At 40.2% G+C, this 18,562-nt stretch overlaps 3 protein-coding genes across 3 annotated transcripts; 2 read left to right on the forward strand and 1 right to left on the reverse strand.

Moving 5' to 3' along the window:
* Positions 1–181: 181 nt before the first annotated feature.
* On the forward strand, positions 182–4,118 carry scamp4 (secretory carrier membrane protein 4). The gene is made up of 7 exons (XM_077607926.1): positions 182–316; positions 677–703; positions 1,252–1,380; positions 1,455–1,611; positions 2,414–2,515; positions 2,698–2,815; positions 2,885–4,118. The coding sequence occupies exons 2-7, from the start codon at positions 697–699 to the stop codon at positions 3,071–3,073; spliced, it is 702 nt and encodes a 233-aa protein (XP_077464052.1). The 5' UTR covers positions 182–316; positions 677–696; the 3' UTR covers positions 3,074–4,118.
* A 2,525-nt stretch (positions 4,119–6,643) lies between these two features.
* Positions 6,644–8,200, reverse strand: LOC144079264 (antihemorrhagic factor cHLP-B-like). Its single transcript, XM_077607925.1, has 7 exons — positions 7,936–8,200; positions 7,728–7,838; positions 7,563–7,647; positions 7,250–7,419; positions 7,053–7,169; positions 6,893–6,973; positions 6,644–6,820 (listed from the first exon to the last, which is right to left on the reverse strand). The coding sequence occupies exons 1-7, from the start codon at positions 8,137–8,139 to the stop codon at positions 6,668–6,670; spliced, it is 921 nt and encodes a 306-aa protein (XP_077464051.1). The 5' UTR covers positions 8,140–8,200; the 3' UTR covers positions 6,644–6,667.
* A 612-nt stretch (positions 8,201–8,812) lies between these two features.
* fsd1 (fibronectin type III and SPRY domain containing 1) lies at positions 8,813–18,265 on the forward strand. The gene is made up of 13 exons (XM_077608012.1): positions 8,813–9,053; positions 10,522–10,617; positions 10,701–10,832; positions 10,944–11,045; positions 11,227–11,249; positions 11,567–11,688; positions 12,435–12,644; positions 12,718–12,816; positions 13,440–13,587; positions 15,885–15,967; positions 16,045–16,296; positions 17,664–17,752; positions 17,824–18,265. Exons 1-13 carry the CDS (start codon positions 9,039–9,041, stop codon positions 17,932–17,934), a joined length of 1,482 nt encoding a protein of 493 aa, XP_077464138.1. The 5' UTR covers positions 8,813–9,038; the 3' UTR covers positions 17,935–18,265.
* The last annotated feature ends 297 nt before the right edge of the window (positions 18,266–18,562 follow it).

Raw genomic sequence — 18,562 nt, forward strand, 5'->3', positions numbered from 1 at the left:
TCATTCAATTTAATGGTTCCATTTTAATTAACATTTTTTTCTAACATGCTAGCCCGAAGCCTCTTGAACTATACGTGCTTTAAAGCGGTGATGCTTCGTAGATGAAAGTCACGCGCTTCCTGTTTACAAGATGACGTGGCTTGTGGAAATTGTAGTTTTTTAAGTGATCTAGCACATTCAATGCATTCATTTGGGAACTACAGGTTCACGCAGCCGCAGTCGTGAATTTAATGGGCGGGTCGAGGAAATACATCCGATTCTTGGTTGCTTTGCTGGTCATCACCCGCGACCACCCTTCAAATCTCAACGCGAAAAGGTAAGCGGTCGCCCAGTTAGATTACCGCATCTTTTTCTATTTTTAACCGTGTCTCCTTAGTTGTTGTTGCATGGATTCTTTGTCCCGAACAGTGGATTGTATGAATTAAAGTTCAACACCCCCCACAGGGGGACAACACATTTGCTTTTAAATCTCCAATGATAAACCCATACAGCCTTCCTGAACCATATATTTCCATTTTTATTTGTGTTTAAAGTATACATTTGCAAACGTAAAATAATATACATTTCGTTATCCTTATGTAATCAATTAGGGAAAATTTGTAGTAATGGGCAATGTTTAAAGACGACATGACAATAACGCAATATGTTGCATTTGTGTATATATTTCTTTTTTCAGGTTGACAATCACATTATAACATGACAGGTGAGTGTGCCTTTACACCTTTTTTGTCAAAATTTGGAAAAAACCTGACTGTGTCGTTTTAAGTGACCATTAAAAACTTGTCATAAATATAATAACATCTGATTGCATACATCGATTGGTTAAGTATCACTCAAATGATCAAAATGCAAAACATTGATAAATATATGCCTTTCTTTTACTTTAGATGAAATGCAACTAAGCAATCGTGCTGACGTGTAGATAGTATAGTGTTAAACCGATCAACGGCCCCTAGAAACAAATCCAACTGTGGGAGATTTTATAAAATCGGTAGATATCCTGTCGAAATTGATTATTTACAATCCTACCGGTTGTTCGGATACAAAATTTTCTAGGTCAGGAACAAGAATATAAGTTTCTCACACTGTAGTCAGATACCCAATACATTGCACAATAAATGTCTGACATTGGGAGTTATTACATCATACTTAAATGTGGTTTCACCATCTCCCCAACGGGTGAAAAAAAGTTAAAAATGCTGTATGATACCATAGTAACTTTTAAATTGGTCGCAATTCTTTCTTTTGCAGGCCAGGAAAACAACTTTCCCCCTCTGCCCAAATTCTTAAGAGTAAGGCCGTGCTTTTATCAGAACATCCAGGAGGAGATTCCCAGCCAACATCAGCAACTGGTGCGACGAATCTTCACACTGTGGATGAGTGAGTCGTCTTGTCATGCGTAGGAGGATGCCATTTCCCGTATGCATTCAAGTCGACCTCTTTGTCCGCCACAGTTTATTCAGCGACGCTGTGCTTGAACGTGATTGGCTGCATCGCCTGGTGGGCCGCGGGGAGTTACGCCTCCAATTTCGGCTATTCCTTGCTGTGGCTGATTCTTTTCGCCCCTTGCAGTTATGTCTGCTGGTTCAGACCTATATACAAAGCCATCAGGTGTGTTGCCATGTATAACACTGCCTATTAGAGATGGAAAAAAATGCGTAGTTTCATACTGCAGGATCTTTATTTGATCACAATTCTATAGAAGATGAGTAGGCCCACGGAAGGAAAAAAAGATGGCTAAGACTCTGAGAATAAAGTTAGAAATCTGACAATAAAGTCCACATTCTGAGAATAAAGTCAGTATTCTCAATTCTATCAGAATTCTGAGAATAAAGTCAGAATTTTCAATTCTGACTTCATTCTGAGAAGTCAAAATTGAGACTTTTTTCCTCAGAAAGGTTTTTTTCAAGTACTTTGACCTAAAAACAATCATCTAAGCCAGGGGTGTCAGACTCAGGTTGGTTTACGGGCCGCGTTAACGTCAACTGGATTTCATGTGGGCTGGACCATTTTAGATATAATATTTAGATTTTTTAATATAAATGTATTAAAAGAACTGGATTAAAAGCCCTGAATATTCAGTTTTTTTTATAGATTTAAAACAATGTTTATTTTAGCTTTTTTTAATATATTATTAGATTTTACAAAATGATTTTTGAACTAAAAACACAGAAAAAATTGATTAAAAAATTACAATTATTGATTTAAAACGGGGAAAATCAGGAAATTTTAATATACATCTATACTCTTCATTTTAATTTGATCCTAAAACAGAACGTCGGCACTCATGATTTACTTTCCCGGGCCACACAAAATGATGCGGCGGGCCAGATTTGGCCCCCGGGCCGCCACTTTGACACATGTGATCTAAGCTATTTGATGTTACTTTCTGTTTGTTTTCATTTCACAACAGAGCGGATAGTTCCTTCAACTTCATGGCCTTTTTCTTCATCTTCTTCCTTCAAGTAGTGCTGGCCTTTATTCAATGTCTAGGATTAAACAACTGGGGTATTTGGTGAGTAGCAGTCATTCACGACTTCATTTTAATAACACTTGGGAGACTATCCAAAAACCTAAGAATTTGAGAAGGGGGAAAATACTCAAACTTCCATATACACTTTTAAGCATTATTTCTGTCAAACTAACATGAACGCCTACATGACGCGTATCTGTTTCTTGTCACTCATTTCTTTGCAGCGGTTGGATCGCCACCATAATGTTTTTCAAAACCAATTTAGCCGCCGCCATCATCATGCTTCCCACCACGCTGCTTTTAACGCTGGTGACAATCTTAATGTTGCTGGTCCTCATCAAGGTGAGCGGTCACAAAAAAAAACTTCTTCCTAAAAGAGCATTTCTCATCCTTCTTCTCGAACCGTCGCAGGTGCACAGACTATACCGGGGCATCGGGGGCAGCATGGCGCATGCTCGTGAAGAGTGGGGCGCCGGAACGTGGAAGGACGCGGCCGTGAAAGCGGGTGATGTCGGCGTCATCGACCCCAACGCACAAGGGTCAAGCTTGCCACAGTACCCAGCATCCGTCCCCAGTTATACGGACAACCGTGGCTGGTGACCAAACGAGAGGTGTCGTAATATAGATGCAAACCATTTCAAATCCACCCAATGCGTCTTTAATAGAAAACAATATTGTTGTTTTTTTAAAATACATTTTTTTTGCAAAATAGTGAACCATTGCAAAGAACATGAGTTTTAAATCCCGCAAAGATGAATATTTGTCACTGTCCAATTTAAAAACAAACTTAAAACCATATTATTCCAAGTTTATTTTTAAATATAGCCAAAACACAAAATCAATGTTGTTTCGTATATTTTAGATAAAACCAAATTTGGGACGTGTTTTTTAATTGGATAGCCAAAATATTCTTCTATTGTGGATGAGTTGATATGCCTTATAACTATGCTCATAACTCAAAGCTCTTATAGTTCACATATTTTTTTTCATTCAAATAAAAGGTAATGGTAAAAAAAATGAATTGTGTTGCTACACACTTGGTCATGGGAGAAATGTAGCTTATGTCATTTCAAGTGAAGGACTGGAGGAAAAAAAAGAAAAAAATAGTAATCGTGTGTTGCACAAGTGTGCATCGTGTCTCGCAATCTACTGGAATGCAAATAATTAAAGATGTCTTCTGCATGTAATGTGAACAGTGCGCAGGAACTTAAACACTGTTTTTATTTGAGAGACCAAATGCTTTAGCTGCTGTTTGAAAGAGGTGTTTATTATATATACTAGTCTTAAGGGTAAACACCATTATTTGAGAAAATGCTTATTTCTTAAGCCTCAGCTTTTCTTGAACTCCATTTTGTCAAAATGGGGGGCACTTTTGACACAGGCATGTGCCTTATTTGCAGTGTATATGGTCTTAAAAATATTAGCTGGAGGGTTTATATGTCACAAAGTGTCCTGGAATATTTTTTGAGTTTCAATTTATGAATGGTATTTTCTTCATTTTTTTAATACATTACAGTATATAGCGCGGTTTATGTGCATTTTGGCCCAAATTATTAATGTTTAAGAAAATGTGCCTGTAATTGTTGATATTACAATGCATAGAAACATTTATTGAATGTAAAAAAATAAAAGTTGGACCATGGTTTGGGCCTATATTTTTGGAGTTTGCATGTTGGAACTGAGTCTCTAGTGTTAGTTTGATTTTGGATTCTTAATTTTGTATATAGGTGTGATTGGTTGAGCTAAAAAAAAAATCCAATGGCTCGCATCCAGTCCAGGATGTTAGCTAAGATAATCGTAGCTGATTTAGGGCAACAATAAGTTCATTAAAGGCAAGAATGCAACAACAAAAAAGTGTCAATTTGAATGAATTCTTTTTCCAAGTTGGAATTATACTCTGAATGTAATAAAAATGACATTTGCAGATTTGTGAAGACTATCTCCGCTGCTGTCTAGGCCTCTGTTTGCTGCTGCAGTGGTTTTCCCTGGCAGGACTTGGGGTGCGTGAAGTCTGAGAGCTGGGGGGCACCCTAAGCTGAGTCCCCAAACTGGGTTGTTGTGGGGGGTTGTGTGTGTTCACATAGATTGCACACGGTGATTCTAAAAAAATAAAAAATATGGTCATTAACTCACCAATAGACATACATAAAAAAAAATACACATTTTAGGTTGCCAATCTCAAAGGGAGTGAAAGATTAATCATTCAAATTTTAAAAATAGTCACACCCCAAAAACACACCGACTCCAGAAGGCTTTACATGTCACATAAACTGTATGAAATTTGAATATCGGGGCTTTTTCACGAGATAAGTTAGAAATATTGAATTGGGGAGACTTTGAAAAGACACCAAAAAGTGGGTGTTTAATGTGGTCTCACTTGGGAACTCTTAAATTAAGTGTTATTTCTTTTGTCTGTTTTTTTTTGTATATTCACATGACATATTCCGAACTGTTTCGACTGACATTTTTGACTTGCTGAGCAGCGTGGTTAACGAAAGGAAATCAAAACATTATCTGTCTGCGCTGTTCAACCACAACGAACCGTATAGCTCTCATTTTGTGGCTTGTCATGTTGCACAAGAAAGTACCATGTTGAAAAGAGCTTAAAGATTAAACTTGAACATTAGGCTACCTTTGCGTTTACGTCGTCGGATCTGGTGGACACAAAGTGCCAACAGGATCAGCACGATAAGGCCTAACAAGCCAATAGTGATCCACAGCCACAAAAGACCCACCGGTTTTTTTTCTGTGGGCGTCATAGGAACACAGTCTGTAAAAAAACACGACTAGTAAGAACAGTCCATTGTACAATTAGCATGAAATTCTGTTTTAAGCAGACAAACTGTAAAACTGTAATTTTTACTGCCAACTATTCATCCACTAATAAACTGAGAACATTTCATTTAGTCGAAAGATCACTTATAGACATTAAGATGTGTCCAAATCATTTTTTTTTAGTGTCTTAATAGAAAATAGTATTAAAATGATCTATATCAGTAAAAGCAACGACTACTTGCCAACACACACGTGAATTCCACTGCAGTTGAAGCTCTTCAGATTTGGAATATCCATAGAGATTCGGCAATAGTACCATCCGCTCTGATTCGGTGTAATGTTAGATAAAGTATAAATGAGAAATTTGTCTTTGTTTTGACTTTGGTTTGACATGTTGGAACATAACGGTTCCTCCTTGGAGTGGGTCAAGGATCCAGTGGGGATAAAATACCAACATATCTTGAACCTCCTTTCTGTCCAGGTCATGCGCTGGCACAGATTAAGCGAGGAACCCACGGAAACATCCACTCTAACACTGGTTTCTTCAAAAATGGCTGAACACTGAGCCGACATGGCAACGTATACTGTGGAGAGAGATCAGAAAAAATATGTTTTCATTTGCTAAACTTATCTGTGACTTAACAATTCCCAATTAAAATCACGTGTGGAGTATTGAGTATTCATTCGAGATACTACGCATGTTTTGGGGATTCTTGAGGAAACTAAAATACTTAGAGAAAGTCCACCCATATTTGGAGAAATTAAACTAGGGAAACATTCGATACAGGGCGTTATCCACATTATCAAGCTATTACAATGTGCATGAAATCTATAAGCAAATATGCTATTATGTCAGATTATATGCTACATTTTCCTAAAATGTTAATGCTAAGCTTGCATTTGAGCATATTTTCTGCAGTTTTAAATTTTGAAACACATTTATCCAGAGAAAAGTCTGACTATAGTTAATATTGACAAAATTCTCACAACTTAAAATTTGTTATCCGGGAAATGAGTCAGACTAGTGGAATTTAACAGAAATGCAAAATAGCACTGAAATTTGTACTTTACAGTTCATAATTGACAGATAAGCCAACCACTAGGCAGATGTGTTAACCACTTGACGAAGAGGGGGGAAATTTTAGGTTTTTAAATAATATTACTGATAAGCAAAAACCTACCATTAAGTAACAGCAAGGCAGGTTCCTTCATCCTTTTAGGTTACAGACAAACTGCAGACAAAGCCACAAAGCAGCTTCAGTGCACAAGGAAGTTTCACAGACAGTGTATGCACTGTTAAACAAATGTGAAGTCAAGCACCCACAGGTTTTTTTTTTTTTTAAACTAGAAAAGGCAGTTCTCTACACTAAAATGTATTGACGAACAAGCAAAGTATTGGTCCTTTTTTAATTTGTTTTATTAGGCAGACACTTTAAGTGGGAATGGACAAATGTGATGGATGGCAGGCTCAGGTTTGGTCAGTCGTGCTTTGCAAACACACGCTTCTGGACTTTGGTGGAACAATGGCCTGCACACAGGTTCTGGTACACCATTGGGGTGGGGGGCTGGATTCTATGGGGAACAATAATAATAATAAAAGGATGCCCTCTCAATGTACAAATAGAATTTCTGCTTTGAACTTGCCTTTGGGGGAAAGACTTCACAATCAAGTTCTCCAACTTGACTGTGAGTGTTGTAATAGGTAGTCTGGCAAAATACATGATGCTGAAAAACAAAGTAAAATCAGTCACATAAAAAAAATAAATTAATATGTGCTCAACCATTAGCATAAATGCTAACTCACAGCTCTGTCAGGACAGCGAGGAGTGCAGGCCACAAAAGAATTCAGAGCCCCGTGAGCACATGAGGTCTCCACCAGGGCAAACTTTATCCAGGTCACTGTGCCGATAGTCTTGAAGGACTGCAACAAGTAGGACCAAAAAAAAGTGTTTAAAAAAAAAGTCATGGGACAACCAAAAGGAAAATTAGCAATAAAATCACCCCTGTTGTGACATGATCCACTTCCATCAGGGTGTAGTAGTTTTGGTGTTTGCTCTCCCGGTTGAACCTGACCACAGCGTAGTGCACGGCCTTCACAGCAGTGGGGTCATCCAGAGACAACAATTTGGGACAGCTAGGGCAAATAGTGGCCATCTCCACATTGGAAAGTTCTAGCAAGGGAATAGTGTTCACAAGTCATTTTGAAGAGGAAATGAACAAGCATACAAAAACTCAAGTCAGGACATATAGCTTTTTCTTTAACCATTTATTCCGTGAAATGTCCATTTTATATCATTATATAGCAGGAAGTTACCTGGTCTAGTGTTACAGTCATGTTTGGTTACTTTGGAAACACCCCACATGACCCAAAACTCAATGCTGCAGGATGCCACTGCACCCTAGAAACGAAACAAAAAAAACCCCAGCAAAATCAGTATAATACCTAGTTGCAATGTTCTACAATGAAATGAACACGTACCCGTTCCTCTCGGCTCCAAAGCTCACACTGGTCATCAGGTTTGGGGTTTGTAAAGTGGCATTTGGTCTGTGCCAGCTTTACATTGACATCAATATGACAACCTCCTGATACCTGGTAAGTAGGAGATAAATAAACATTACTCTACCTTTACCCATTTGTTAACTTGCAGTTATCAATATTCCTCTAAACAATTAGCCAAAGCACTAACCAGAAAGTAGTTGATGTTCTGGACCTCCTGCAGCTTGAACCGGAATCCATGTTTGTGATGAGCATTGATGTGTTTGACACCAAAGCTCGCCACTGCCGCAACACTTTCCTTGCTACAGTTTATAGATGGCAATGAAGCCATTGCAAGGATTCCAGGAAGAGTTGCAGCAAACCATAGGAGAACCACACCTATGTGAGTCACCATGATGACAATTACAACGAACAGGAACTGTACACCACAAAACAGTAGGAGTGCTGATAATGAAGGTAAGTTGGGAGTAACGGGCTTTAAGCAGGCTGAGAACTCTGATGACCAATCAGAGTTGGAGGTAAAAAGTCTGACACTTGTGTCTGATTAGTGGTGGGCGTGATTTCAATCAAAAACTTGGTGATGGGTCATTTACATAATTATCAAAACTTTTTATGTTTATTTTTTTTAGAATAAAAACGTTGTTTGACTTGATTTCCCGATGCTGGGTCATGCATATTAAATATTTATGTAATAGAAAAAGGCCAGACAACTATATATAGGAGGGTAAAAAAATAGGTTAATATGTTTATTTAAAATTTCAGATTTTATAAAAACACCACTTTTTGGAAATAAATTATTTTTAATTATTAGCAAATTTGGTATTGGAGTAATACAAAGTATAGGAACAAAAGGGAATACGGTACTTTTTAGGATGTAGTATTTATTTATTTTAGTTATTTATTTAAGTCGTTTTGAACAATCTGTTTGAAATTGATATGACTTTATATTTGGCCAACGCCTTTAACACAATATGACCGCCACGTGATGGCGCTCATCTCACTTGGATCACAGCGCACACCAGACATCTAGTTTTCTATGAGATATCTATTATCATCACCGCGCCGTGAGACGCGAGTCTGCTACCCACAATGCACCCATGACGCATGCGCGGTACGATTTGCGGCCCTAAAGGCGTTGGTGCTCGCTCTGAGTCCGCTCGAAAGATGCGTTGCACCCTGGCAGCATCAGTACCAACTCCGCCGTGCTAATTCCCGGAACGCAGGGCCGGATCAGGCGAGACACCGGCGGTGCTCATTTGCAGCTCCACGGGGGCCGTAACCCGGGACGCCAAAATGGGAGACCAGAAGGTAAGCCCGAGCCGGAGGAACAGGTGTTTCCGATTGGGTGAGGACATTGGAGGGCGTAGCATGCAAACTACAAAGAAGTCGAGAACGTGGAGTTTGTTGTCGGCTGTATTCCTAAATGATTTAAAACATTACTGCTTAAAATGATTGCTTTTACAACATAAGATTGCAATGACAGAAGTCACTGTTAAATTGTTGTCGTTGTCACGGACGGGCGGGCCTCCCTGGCTGCGTACAATATGGACGAAGTCTTCAATCACCGTCTTCTGTCTTTATTCTTTTTAAATGCTAATCGCATGAAAACGTGTCATCGTTGTTTCTGCTTTTGCTTTTTGTATTATATTTCTTTATTGTGCTATTTCAATGCGGTTGCTCCACTTCAGTGTCTGCTCAACTGCATGATTAAATTATGAATGCGCAAATTGCGCATCCTTCCGGACGTGAAGTGGCCTCCTGAGCTCGGGTCAAGTGGCTCCATCCAATCAGGTACAAGAAAATCCCTCACGTGATTGAAGGAGCTTCCGAAGAACCGTGACTCACCTAAACGCATCAAAGGCATTTACCGTAATTCAGCCCCATTTTGACCTAAATACACATATCAGAAGATGGGAAATTTAATTTAACCCCATGTAGGTCACTCATTTAAACCCTGGGCTCCATTGACGGCGTAAGGCGTCCAATTCCATCCTTTGCAAACGTTCCATTCAAAATGGATGTGACGTCTATCACCTTCAATGGCGCTGAAAGATCAAATTTCACAGTCATTCCTCCCAGGCTAAATTTGTGGGACATCTATGGTTGTCAAAGGCAGACAATGCTTTATAGTGGTATTGATGTTATATAACAGTTTATTTCTTAAGAAAATATTTGTATTCATGTTGTTATTAAATGTTATTAATTTATTCATTTATTGATTAAAAATTTGTAAAAATATTGATTAAAAGATCCATTATTAACTGAAGCCTGGTGTCCATATGTAAATACCAAATTTAATATTGTCACCCAAAATATGATACCAAGTCTTTTTTTTAATTATTATGTTCGATTACGGGTTAAATAGTGAAAAGTGGAGTACTCTGAACCACTGATCCTGATCCACTGTAAATTAGAATGAAATGTAATCCAAATACCTTTATCCAGCTGTTGTGAGTGTTTCAGTGGCAGGATTGTCAGACACATAACAGACAATGATTTTGATCTCCTGTGATTTGTGCCATGTGGTTTAGTCACATCAGTTTGTCCACTCTGTTGTCGAGTGCTACGTTGGCTTGTTATGCTAGGCACGGACTGGTACCTGCCAGATACAATACTTGTCATTAGTGCTGTGCGATTTAGAAAGCCCTCTTCAAACAAAATACCATATCAGTTCCATGTCACGATTTAGTGTATTTTTGTCTAATGGATGTCTGTATTTACCTTTTTAAAATGTTTTTGTTATAACGCAAAATTGAGGTACACATTTTTCTCTCAGGAGTCTCTGCGTAAGATCACGCACACATTGGCCACCAAGAATGAGGAAATCTCCAATTTTGTCTGCACTCTCAAGCAGAGCCTCGACAACCTGGATGTGAGTAGATAGGTCTTTGATCCATTAACCCTGAAAGGTGGACAGTTTTAAACTGTCGTCCTTCGTTTCTCCGTCACCTCCAGGCCAACTCCAACCGAGTCCTGGAGGACCTGGAGTCCGAATTCATTTCCCTCCACTCAGTTCTGGACGAGATGAAGGAGAACATGTTGACGCGCATTAAACAGGAACGCGCCAGCCGCACGTATGAACTGCAAGTAAGTCTGCAGAAACGAATGGAAAAAAACAAAAACAAACGTTACAACACAATGCCTTTTTCCTGATAGAACAAACTTCTCATCACCATTCTTCATCCCTTTGTGTTTTAGAGTCAGCTAAGTGCTTGTTCCAAAGCACTGGAAAGTTCAGAAGAGCTGCTCGAGCTAGCCAATCACACACTTTGCTCTTCCGGAACAGATGGCTTCACGCAGGTAAATCTTGCAATTCCTGGCCTATAATGAGCTGACACGAAATAAAGAAAAGAAAGCTTTTGTCGTCACCAAGTCGCCCGCAGAATATTTTTATCTAAATGTGTCTTTAGCCACAATCATGAGCACCAAACTCAGTTTTCTCTTCGCTTCGTATCTTCTCTCTCTGCCTCTTCCCCTCCAGGCGGCCAAAGACATTAAAGATAGGTATTGTACTCAGCTCTCCATCGCTTCCATTCTACATTTATATAACCAGCCATTTCATATGATAGCGTGCATGCGTTCCAACGTGTAGTCACTCCTATCTTAGACAATAGCCACTGTGGTAACTTTCCATTCAAGAGCCTTTTTTTGTGGTGTTGTACCGCCCCGTGTCAAGTGGTCCCACCCCCAGTTCTCCCTGCCTCCCTGAATGAATGCCCCCTTCCTAGCACCACTTTCAGGATGATGAGCTCAGTGGTAGTTCTGCCTAATTAATCTCCATGCGTCTTCTGCATTTTGTGACATTCCTCTCTTGTCGGCAGCGTGACGATGGCTCCTGCTTTCCGCCTCTCTTTGAAGGCTAAGGCCAGCGACAACATGAGCCACTTGATGGTGGACTTCAGTCAGGAGAAGGTCCTGCTGCTGGGTCTTAAGTTTCTTCCAGGTCTGCTTCACGACTTGTTTGGTTTCAAACCCGATACAGTAAACGCACTTTACGAAAAGGAATGAGTTGTCGCAAATCGTGTGCGGTCGATTGGTCGCCGGTCTTTTGGTCGCGGTCTGACATGCACGAAACTGCAAGGTGACACGGACAAAACGCCATAAAAAGACAAATTTAAAATAGAGAAAAGATAAACAGATAAAACGCCAAACAAAATTTATTTTGACGTCTGAATGAAATTCAAGAAAAAAAAACCTATCTTGCATAAAACGTGAAAAACTCCCTTGTGCCTCCCATTGCTCGCTCAGGGCGCCGCCATCTTACCTAGGGATGACAAACTAGACCGCTACGGACAAACGTCCTGATTGTTCTGCTCGCATAACTTCCTTTTTGAATTTGTCTACGTGCAGGCAACACCCTTTAGGAATGTGCAATCAATCCAGCAGATGATCCTTTCGATTCATACAGAATCTCAAAAAATACCACGTGCGGTGATTTTTCTCAAGATGTTCCCTTTACAGTTAAACATTTGTACTCCCTATTAAAACCACGAATATTCAGGTGAAAATTGTGAATCATGGGCCGTCTTATACGAGAGAAATTGTAAAATTCAACGATTTTAAGGGTGCGGCTTATACGCAGAGGCGGCCAATATGAGAGAAAATACGGTACATAAAATTAATACAAGATGGATCAAAAAGAGTGGCCTGTTCTAAAATGATCATCTTGTCATTCTTTTATTGTCACAGTTCCAGCCACGCCAGAAATCCAACTGTCCGAGTGTCAGGTGTGCGACAACACGGTTACCGTGGCCTGGACGCTAGCGGAGGCTGACAGCAAAATTGACCACTATATCCTGGAGCATCGGCGAACCAACCACGAGGGTCTACCACGGATCAGAGAGGACTACCCCTGGATGGTTGTGGAGGGAATACGTGAGATGGAGTACACCCTCACAGGTCTGCCTGGGATCAATGAGTCTACAAATGGGACTTGGAGTCAAACATACTTTGCCCATGTTATTGTTTTCAGGTCTGCGCTTTGACACACGCTTCATGACGTTCAGGGTGAGGGCGTGTAACAAAGCGGTGGCCGGAGATTTTTCGGAGCCCATCACACTGGAAACCCACGGTGAGTGCATGAACAGCCGTAGATGGAAACAACAAAACTATCGTACGTGTTGCGGTACACGGTCGATTGGTTGCCGGTCTTTTGGTCGCCCGGAAGGTTATTGATAATTACCATTTAAATCGTTGCTCAAATTCCCTAAATACAAACTGCGAATTACTATTTAGTCATACTTAATGCCCTAGTAATTATTAGGCTAAAGAAAAGCTCCAAATTTCCCGGAATTTTATTGTTTTTGTTGGAGAACTTGTTAAGACCCTGAATGACGTACCTTCTTAAAGGGACAACTCATGTACATACAAACTCTTATACACACGTCGGCTCAGTGAAACTGCTCATGGCCATTGTTGGCTTTTATTGATGCGTAGACCGTGTTGTTTTACCTTGTTTTGTCGCCAGTATTTTGGTCGTCGGTCTTTTGGTCGCCGATCTTTTGGTCGCCCGTTGTCGTGGTCCGGGCGACCAAAAGACCGCGACCAAAAGACCGGCGACCAAAAGACCGGCGACCAAAAGACCGGCGACCAAAAGACCGGCGACCAAAAGACGGCGACCAAATGACCGGCGACCAATCGACCGCACACACGTGTTGCGATGATTAACTAGCTTCCTATTGTTTTGTCCACCAGCATTCACTTTTAAACTGGATTCGGCGTCGGCCCACCAGAACCTGAAGATAGAGGACCTGAACGTGGAGTGGGACGGAAGCGGAGGAAAGGTCCAGGACATTCGTAAAGAAAAGACTCGAACCAGCTCCCCCATGCAGTCTCCAGCTAGGTTTGTCTGAGAAGCTGAGAAATGCTTTATATATGATTGATATGATTTTTTTGATCCTGCACTGCCTGCTATCAATATCAGATTGATTTTGATTGGGAAGTTAATCAATCGGGCGGCCTGGTGACCAGGTGGTTAGCGCGTCGGCCTCACAGTTCTGCGATCAATCGAGGGTTTGATCGCAGAACTGTGAGGCCCTTCCTGTGTTGAGTTTGCATATTTTCCCCTGGCTTGCGTGGGGTTTTCTCTTGGTACTCCGGTTTCCTCCCACATGCCAAAAACATGCAGGGTAAGCTGGTTGAACACTCTAAATTGTCCCTAGCTATGATTGATTGTCCTTTCATCTCCTTGTTCCCTGCGTTTGGCTGGCCACTGATTCAGGGTGGGCTGGGATTGGCTCCAGCACCCCCCGCGACCCTTGTGAGTGAAGAATAAGTGGTACAGAAAATGAATGCATACTTCAGTAAACTCTCATTACTACACTTTTAGCCAAGGTTTTGGCGCCGTCTTGTGGACAGACGTTAATAAAACACCACAAAAATACATCAAGTGAAAAATAATGGTGAAATAGCAAACAGTAAACCAGCAGGGCTTCTTTTTAGTGCTAGAAAAAATAATCAGATTTAATTTTTGTACAGTGAATGTCAAATCTGTGCACATTATTTTACAGGTTTGTTGGTCTAGACCTGTAAATCCAGTGAAAAAAAACCTTCACAAGTAACTAGTATGTTTGACTGGCACAAGTTTTGGCAAGATTTTTTTTGTGGAGTGTACTTGGCATAAATTTCACAAATTGTAAGTCAATGTTGATAATTTGAGTTAACATGGGTATAACAAGGAACAGGTCATGTAATATTTAGTTTAACAAGCCTTGTAACTATTTTTAATTGAATACAAGCTGGTGTTGAGCCAGTCTGGAAAATATTTTCCCAAACCTGTTTTGACATGCATTTTCAAGGCAATTATTTTTTAGTCAATATTCTTATAAGAACAACTTTTGTAAAAAAAATTTTTTGGGGGGGGCAGGTTTTTGACGTTTCTTTTATTTATTATTATTAATCATTACATAACAGATGTTATGATGGAAATTCAAACTAAATATTGTTGTAGCAGGTATCATTTTTTAAATTGCAACTTATAAAAAATGCATTGTTATGGTTTACAGGAATTTGTTCCTCATTCATAAATGGGGTGGTTAATGAAAACGTCATTGTCACCAACTCAGAGGTGTTGAGATGCAAGATCTTTTTAAAGCACATATTTTTATGCAATCAAAACAACTTTGAGAGGAATTGGAACATTCATCATAAATACATTTAATATAATATATGAGAGGCCACATGGCGAAACAGAAAATATTGTCACTATCTTGATCGTTTTAGTTAAAACTGCTACAATAATAAATAAAATAACGTCTAACATTTTAACAACATTTTTCATTAATGACTACGTATATACATATAAAAAGTTGTGCTTGGCTGCCTTGACATGCTCGGCATTTGTTTTCCACATTTAAAGTTTTTATTAAATCAGGTTTTCTATTACAAACCTGTAAAAGAACAGGATTAGCAGGAATTTCAGATTTGTTAAAAATTTAAATGACTGACATTACTTACATAACAGAGCCAGTACTTTTTGCAGATATTTTGATAGTTGCATGTAAGGCTTCATGTAACAAGCATTGTCAAGTCAGACATTTTAGGTGGAAATGTTGTTAATTACTATTCACCTATCTATTTTTTACATTACAATAATAACATTTTTCATTCACCTTTTCATCCACAAATTATGGCTTTTAGGGCCATCAATGATAAAGATTAACGGCCCGTTGAATTGCAGGTTCATTGATGGTGTCAATGTCATCATGCAATGATAAATATCAAAAAAATACTGAGGAAAAAAAAAAAGAACTTTCTTACTTGAAAATAATTAAACATTTTGCAGTTAATCAATCAATGCAAAATTTACAGTGTGAAAATGTTATAATGTATTTTAAATTCATAGATATAGCATTTAATGTGTTATATGCCATCAAAAAGCAACCTATAATTGCCCACTGTTCTTTTTGTATGCGCGTATGGTGCTGTTTTAAAAGTGAGTTTCCCTTGTTAACAGTAGTGGGAGCTCTGAAATAGCTCCGTATCGACGGCGTCGTCGGTGTGGCTGAAAGCTGCAAAACAGGAGCATGAAAATGTTACTGCTTTTTACGAATGGAATTGATCATTTAGCTCAAGTAAGAGCGAATTATGGGTCATGACAACATTTGCCCAAAATCACAATTTTGTCTCTCGTGTCACCAGGTCAGCACTAATGTCGCCAAAACGAGTACCAGCAACCCGTCCTAACCGAGATCGCTTCACAGCCGAGTCCTACACCGTTCTCGGTAAGGAGAAAAATGAGCGGTAAGAGATCAAGATGATTGACAGTGACCTTGCAATCTGCAATCTTCCTCCCCGGTAGCCGACACGACCATCGACGCCGGCCAGCAGTACTGGGAGGTGCGCTTCGACAAGGAGAGCAAGGCCTTCGCCGTGGGCGTGGCGGTGCGCAGCCTGGGCCGCTTCGACCAGCTGGGGAAGAGCAGCGCCTCCTGGTGCATCCATCTGAACAACTGGCTTCAGCAGAGTCTCACCGCCAAGCACAACAACAAGGCCCGGACACTGGACTGTCCCATCCCTAGCAGTATAGGAGTCTACGTCAACTATGATGAAGGTACTTTAATGGGCTAGTTCTCACTGTGATGTCATCAAGAATGGTGGTTTTATAGAAAGGCCTCCAAATTTACTACATTTTCCTCAAATTTGACTCCTACCAGAGTACAAAATATTGAATCTTAAAACCTTTCAAATATGTTTGTAGCATTTTTTTTAACATAGGGATTTTGAACTTTCACAGGAAAACGCACACACTTCTTTTTTCATGAGACAGTAAGAATATGTTAGTTGAGTGTAAAAAATCCAACTGACTATCATTACACTCTGAAAAAAATCAAATGCTTTCATGCACGATAGTTTAAGAGCCACCATTCAACAAACAACAACAACAAATGAAGAACAGTTCCAAGGGAAAACCTGCAGGTTGAAAGCAGTTATTAAGTGTCATTATTATCTGTCACTTTAGACAGACAGTCATCCAACACACCCACGGCCATGTAACATTATCTTTTGGTACCGCCCACATGTAAATTTTCATTGTCATTTGTTCCGGTCGTCATCTGTTGCTGCAGGTTATGTGCATGCAGCGGAGTCTTTATGGAACTTTTTTCTTAGATGCCGTGCATAGTTACGGGAAGGTTCCTTGATTGGCAACCTCTGCGCTAACTTCAATTCCAAAGTTTAGTATTCTCTCGTCACATTTGTAGTATGCTTTATCAAAATCATTTTTTCTCCCTCTGTGTTGAACACTTAAAAGCGTCTATAAAATGAAACCCATCTGCGCGAATATTGTGAGACACTTAGTGCTTGAGGTGGTGATTTTAAGGCCGAGATGGGAGGCTGGAAAAAATGAGTTCAGAGCTTAATTATGCAGATGCGAACATACTAGTTTGGAAGATTTTGAAAAGCCCAATGTTGATTTTTTCTGGGGTTTCTAACTATACACTTGTCGTGAGGGAAACACACCCAGAAAATTCCAAACATTGTGCACTGAAATAGGAAATTTCAAATGCCTGTTAGTGTGTAGAATGGTTCAAAATTGTAGTTTAAAATTCATACAAGTTTAAATTGGACCCAAAAAATATATATTTTGATGATTATCCAGCCTTAATAATGTTTACATAAACTTTGTTGATGATTGGTCGCTTAATTAGCATATTCCGTGCATCAAATATTATTGCAGCAATGGTTTTCACTTCATTCAAAAACGACATTATTCAAAATTAAAAAGTTGATTGATTGAAAGAAGATAACAGAAGAGTCTCCTGTCAATCCAGTGCGAATATAAAAAAAAAAAAAAAGTCAAATCCGGGACACATCGACATTTTAGATGCTAACTCGTCACATAAGCGTGAATGACATACTCCCCTGACTAAACTACTCAAACACCATTGTTCTTCTTTTACTCCCATTTTGGGCCACCAGGCGTTCTCTCCTTCTTCAACGCCAAAAGCAAGCAACTGATGCACACCTTCAGGACTAAGTTCCAGCAGCCGCTCATCCCAGCGTTCATGGTGCGATAAAATCCCGCCGCTCCAACAGCCATCCGCGGCCTCAACCAATCTGCGCTTCCTCCGTTTTGCAGGTCTGGAACGGTAGCTTCTCGGTGGTGACCGGCCTGCAGGTCCCTAGCGCGGTGCAGAGCGGTCAGAGGAAGAACAGCGGCACCAGCAGCTCCAACGCCAGCCTGACCTAGCCCACCTTCATCGCACCTTAGCGCCGCCCCCGCATGCCTACATTTGCCGGCGATGTAACTCGCCCGCCGCGGCACACGAGTTGGCCTTCTCGCGGCTCTACTCGACCAGCCGACGCCGTCCCACCACTTAGCGCTGGCCGCTGCCCTTCTTCCCAAAGTCCTCCTTCACTCTCTCCCCGTGCCTTTCTTCTCATTTCCACTTCGCCGCTGCGAGAGAGACGCCCTCCCCATTTCATGTTTGAGTCTCATGTGTTAACATCTAGATCAGCGTTACGTGTCGGTCTATTTAACCCGAATTAAAAAATAGTCCTAATAGAACAGGGGTGTCAAACTCAGTTTGGTTTGGTGGCCACATTAATGTTAGCTCGATCGATCTAATGTGGGCCGGGTCATTTTATTTTTGGCCCAAAAAGTTAACTTTCTTGCCGCCATTGATGGCCCTAGGCGTCCAATTTTGTCGCGAGGGGTAAATGGTCATCTATCATTGTCAATAGCAGGAATTGCGTTAATATTGCGTCACTTCATTTTTTTTCCCCTCTTCCATTTTAGGGTGCTTACAGGTTTAACTTTCAGTTAACTTTGGATCATTTTCTATACATTTTGAGGGACTTCTTGTTTGTTTGTTGGT

The sequence above is a fragment of the Stigmatopora argus genome, chromosome 8, assembly GCF_051989625.1.
Source record: "Stigmatopora argus isolate UIUO_Sarg chromosome 8, RoL_Sarg_1.0, whole genome shotgun sequence".
Taxonomy (NCBI): Eukaryota; Metazoa; Chordata; class Actinopteri; order Syngnathiformes; family Syngnathidae; genus Stigmatopora; species Stigmatopora argus.

Coding starts and splice junctions, on each gene's coding strand:
- fsd1 (XM_077608012.1), top strand. Junction 11,689..12,434: donor GGGTCTTAAGTTTCTTCCAG/GTCTGCTTCACG, acceptor TTATTGTCACAG/TTCCAGCCACGCCAGAAATC. Junction 16,297..17,663: donor CTACGTCAACTATGATGAAG/GTACTTTAATGG, acceptor TTGGGCCACCAG/GCGTTCTCTCCTTCTTCAAC.
- scamp4 (XM_077607926.1), top strand. Junction 1,612..2,413: donor CCTATATACAAAGCCATCAG/GTGTGTTGCCAT, acceptor ATTTCACAACAG/AGCGGATAGTTCCTTCAACT. Junction 2,516..2,697: donor TTAAACAACTGGGGTATTTG/GTGAGTAGCAGT, acceptor ATTTCTTTGCAG/CGGTTGGATCGCCACCATAA.
- LOC144079264 (XM_077607925.1), bottom strand. CDS start 8,139: ATGGTGACTCACATAGGTGTGGTTCTCCTATGGTTTGCTGCAACTCTT. Junction 7,648..7,727: donor TTTGGAGCCGAGAGGAACGG/GTACGTGTTCAT, acceptor TTTCGTTTCTAG/GGTGCAGTGGCATCCTGCAG. Junction 6,821..6,892: donor GTGAAGTCTTTCCCCCAAAG/GCAAGTTCAAAG, acceptor TGTTCCCCATAG/AATCCAGCCCCCCACCCCAA.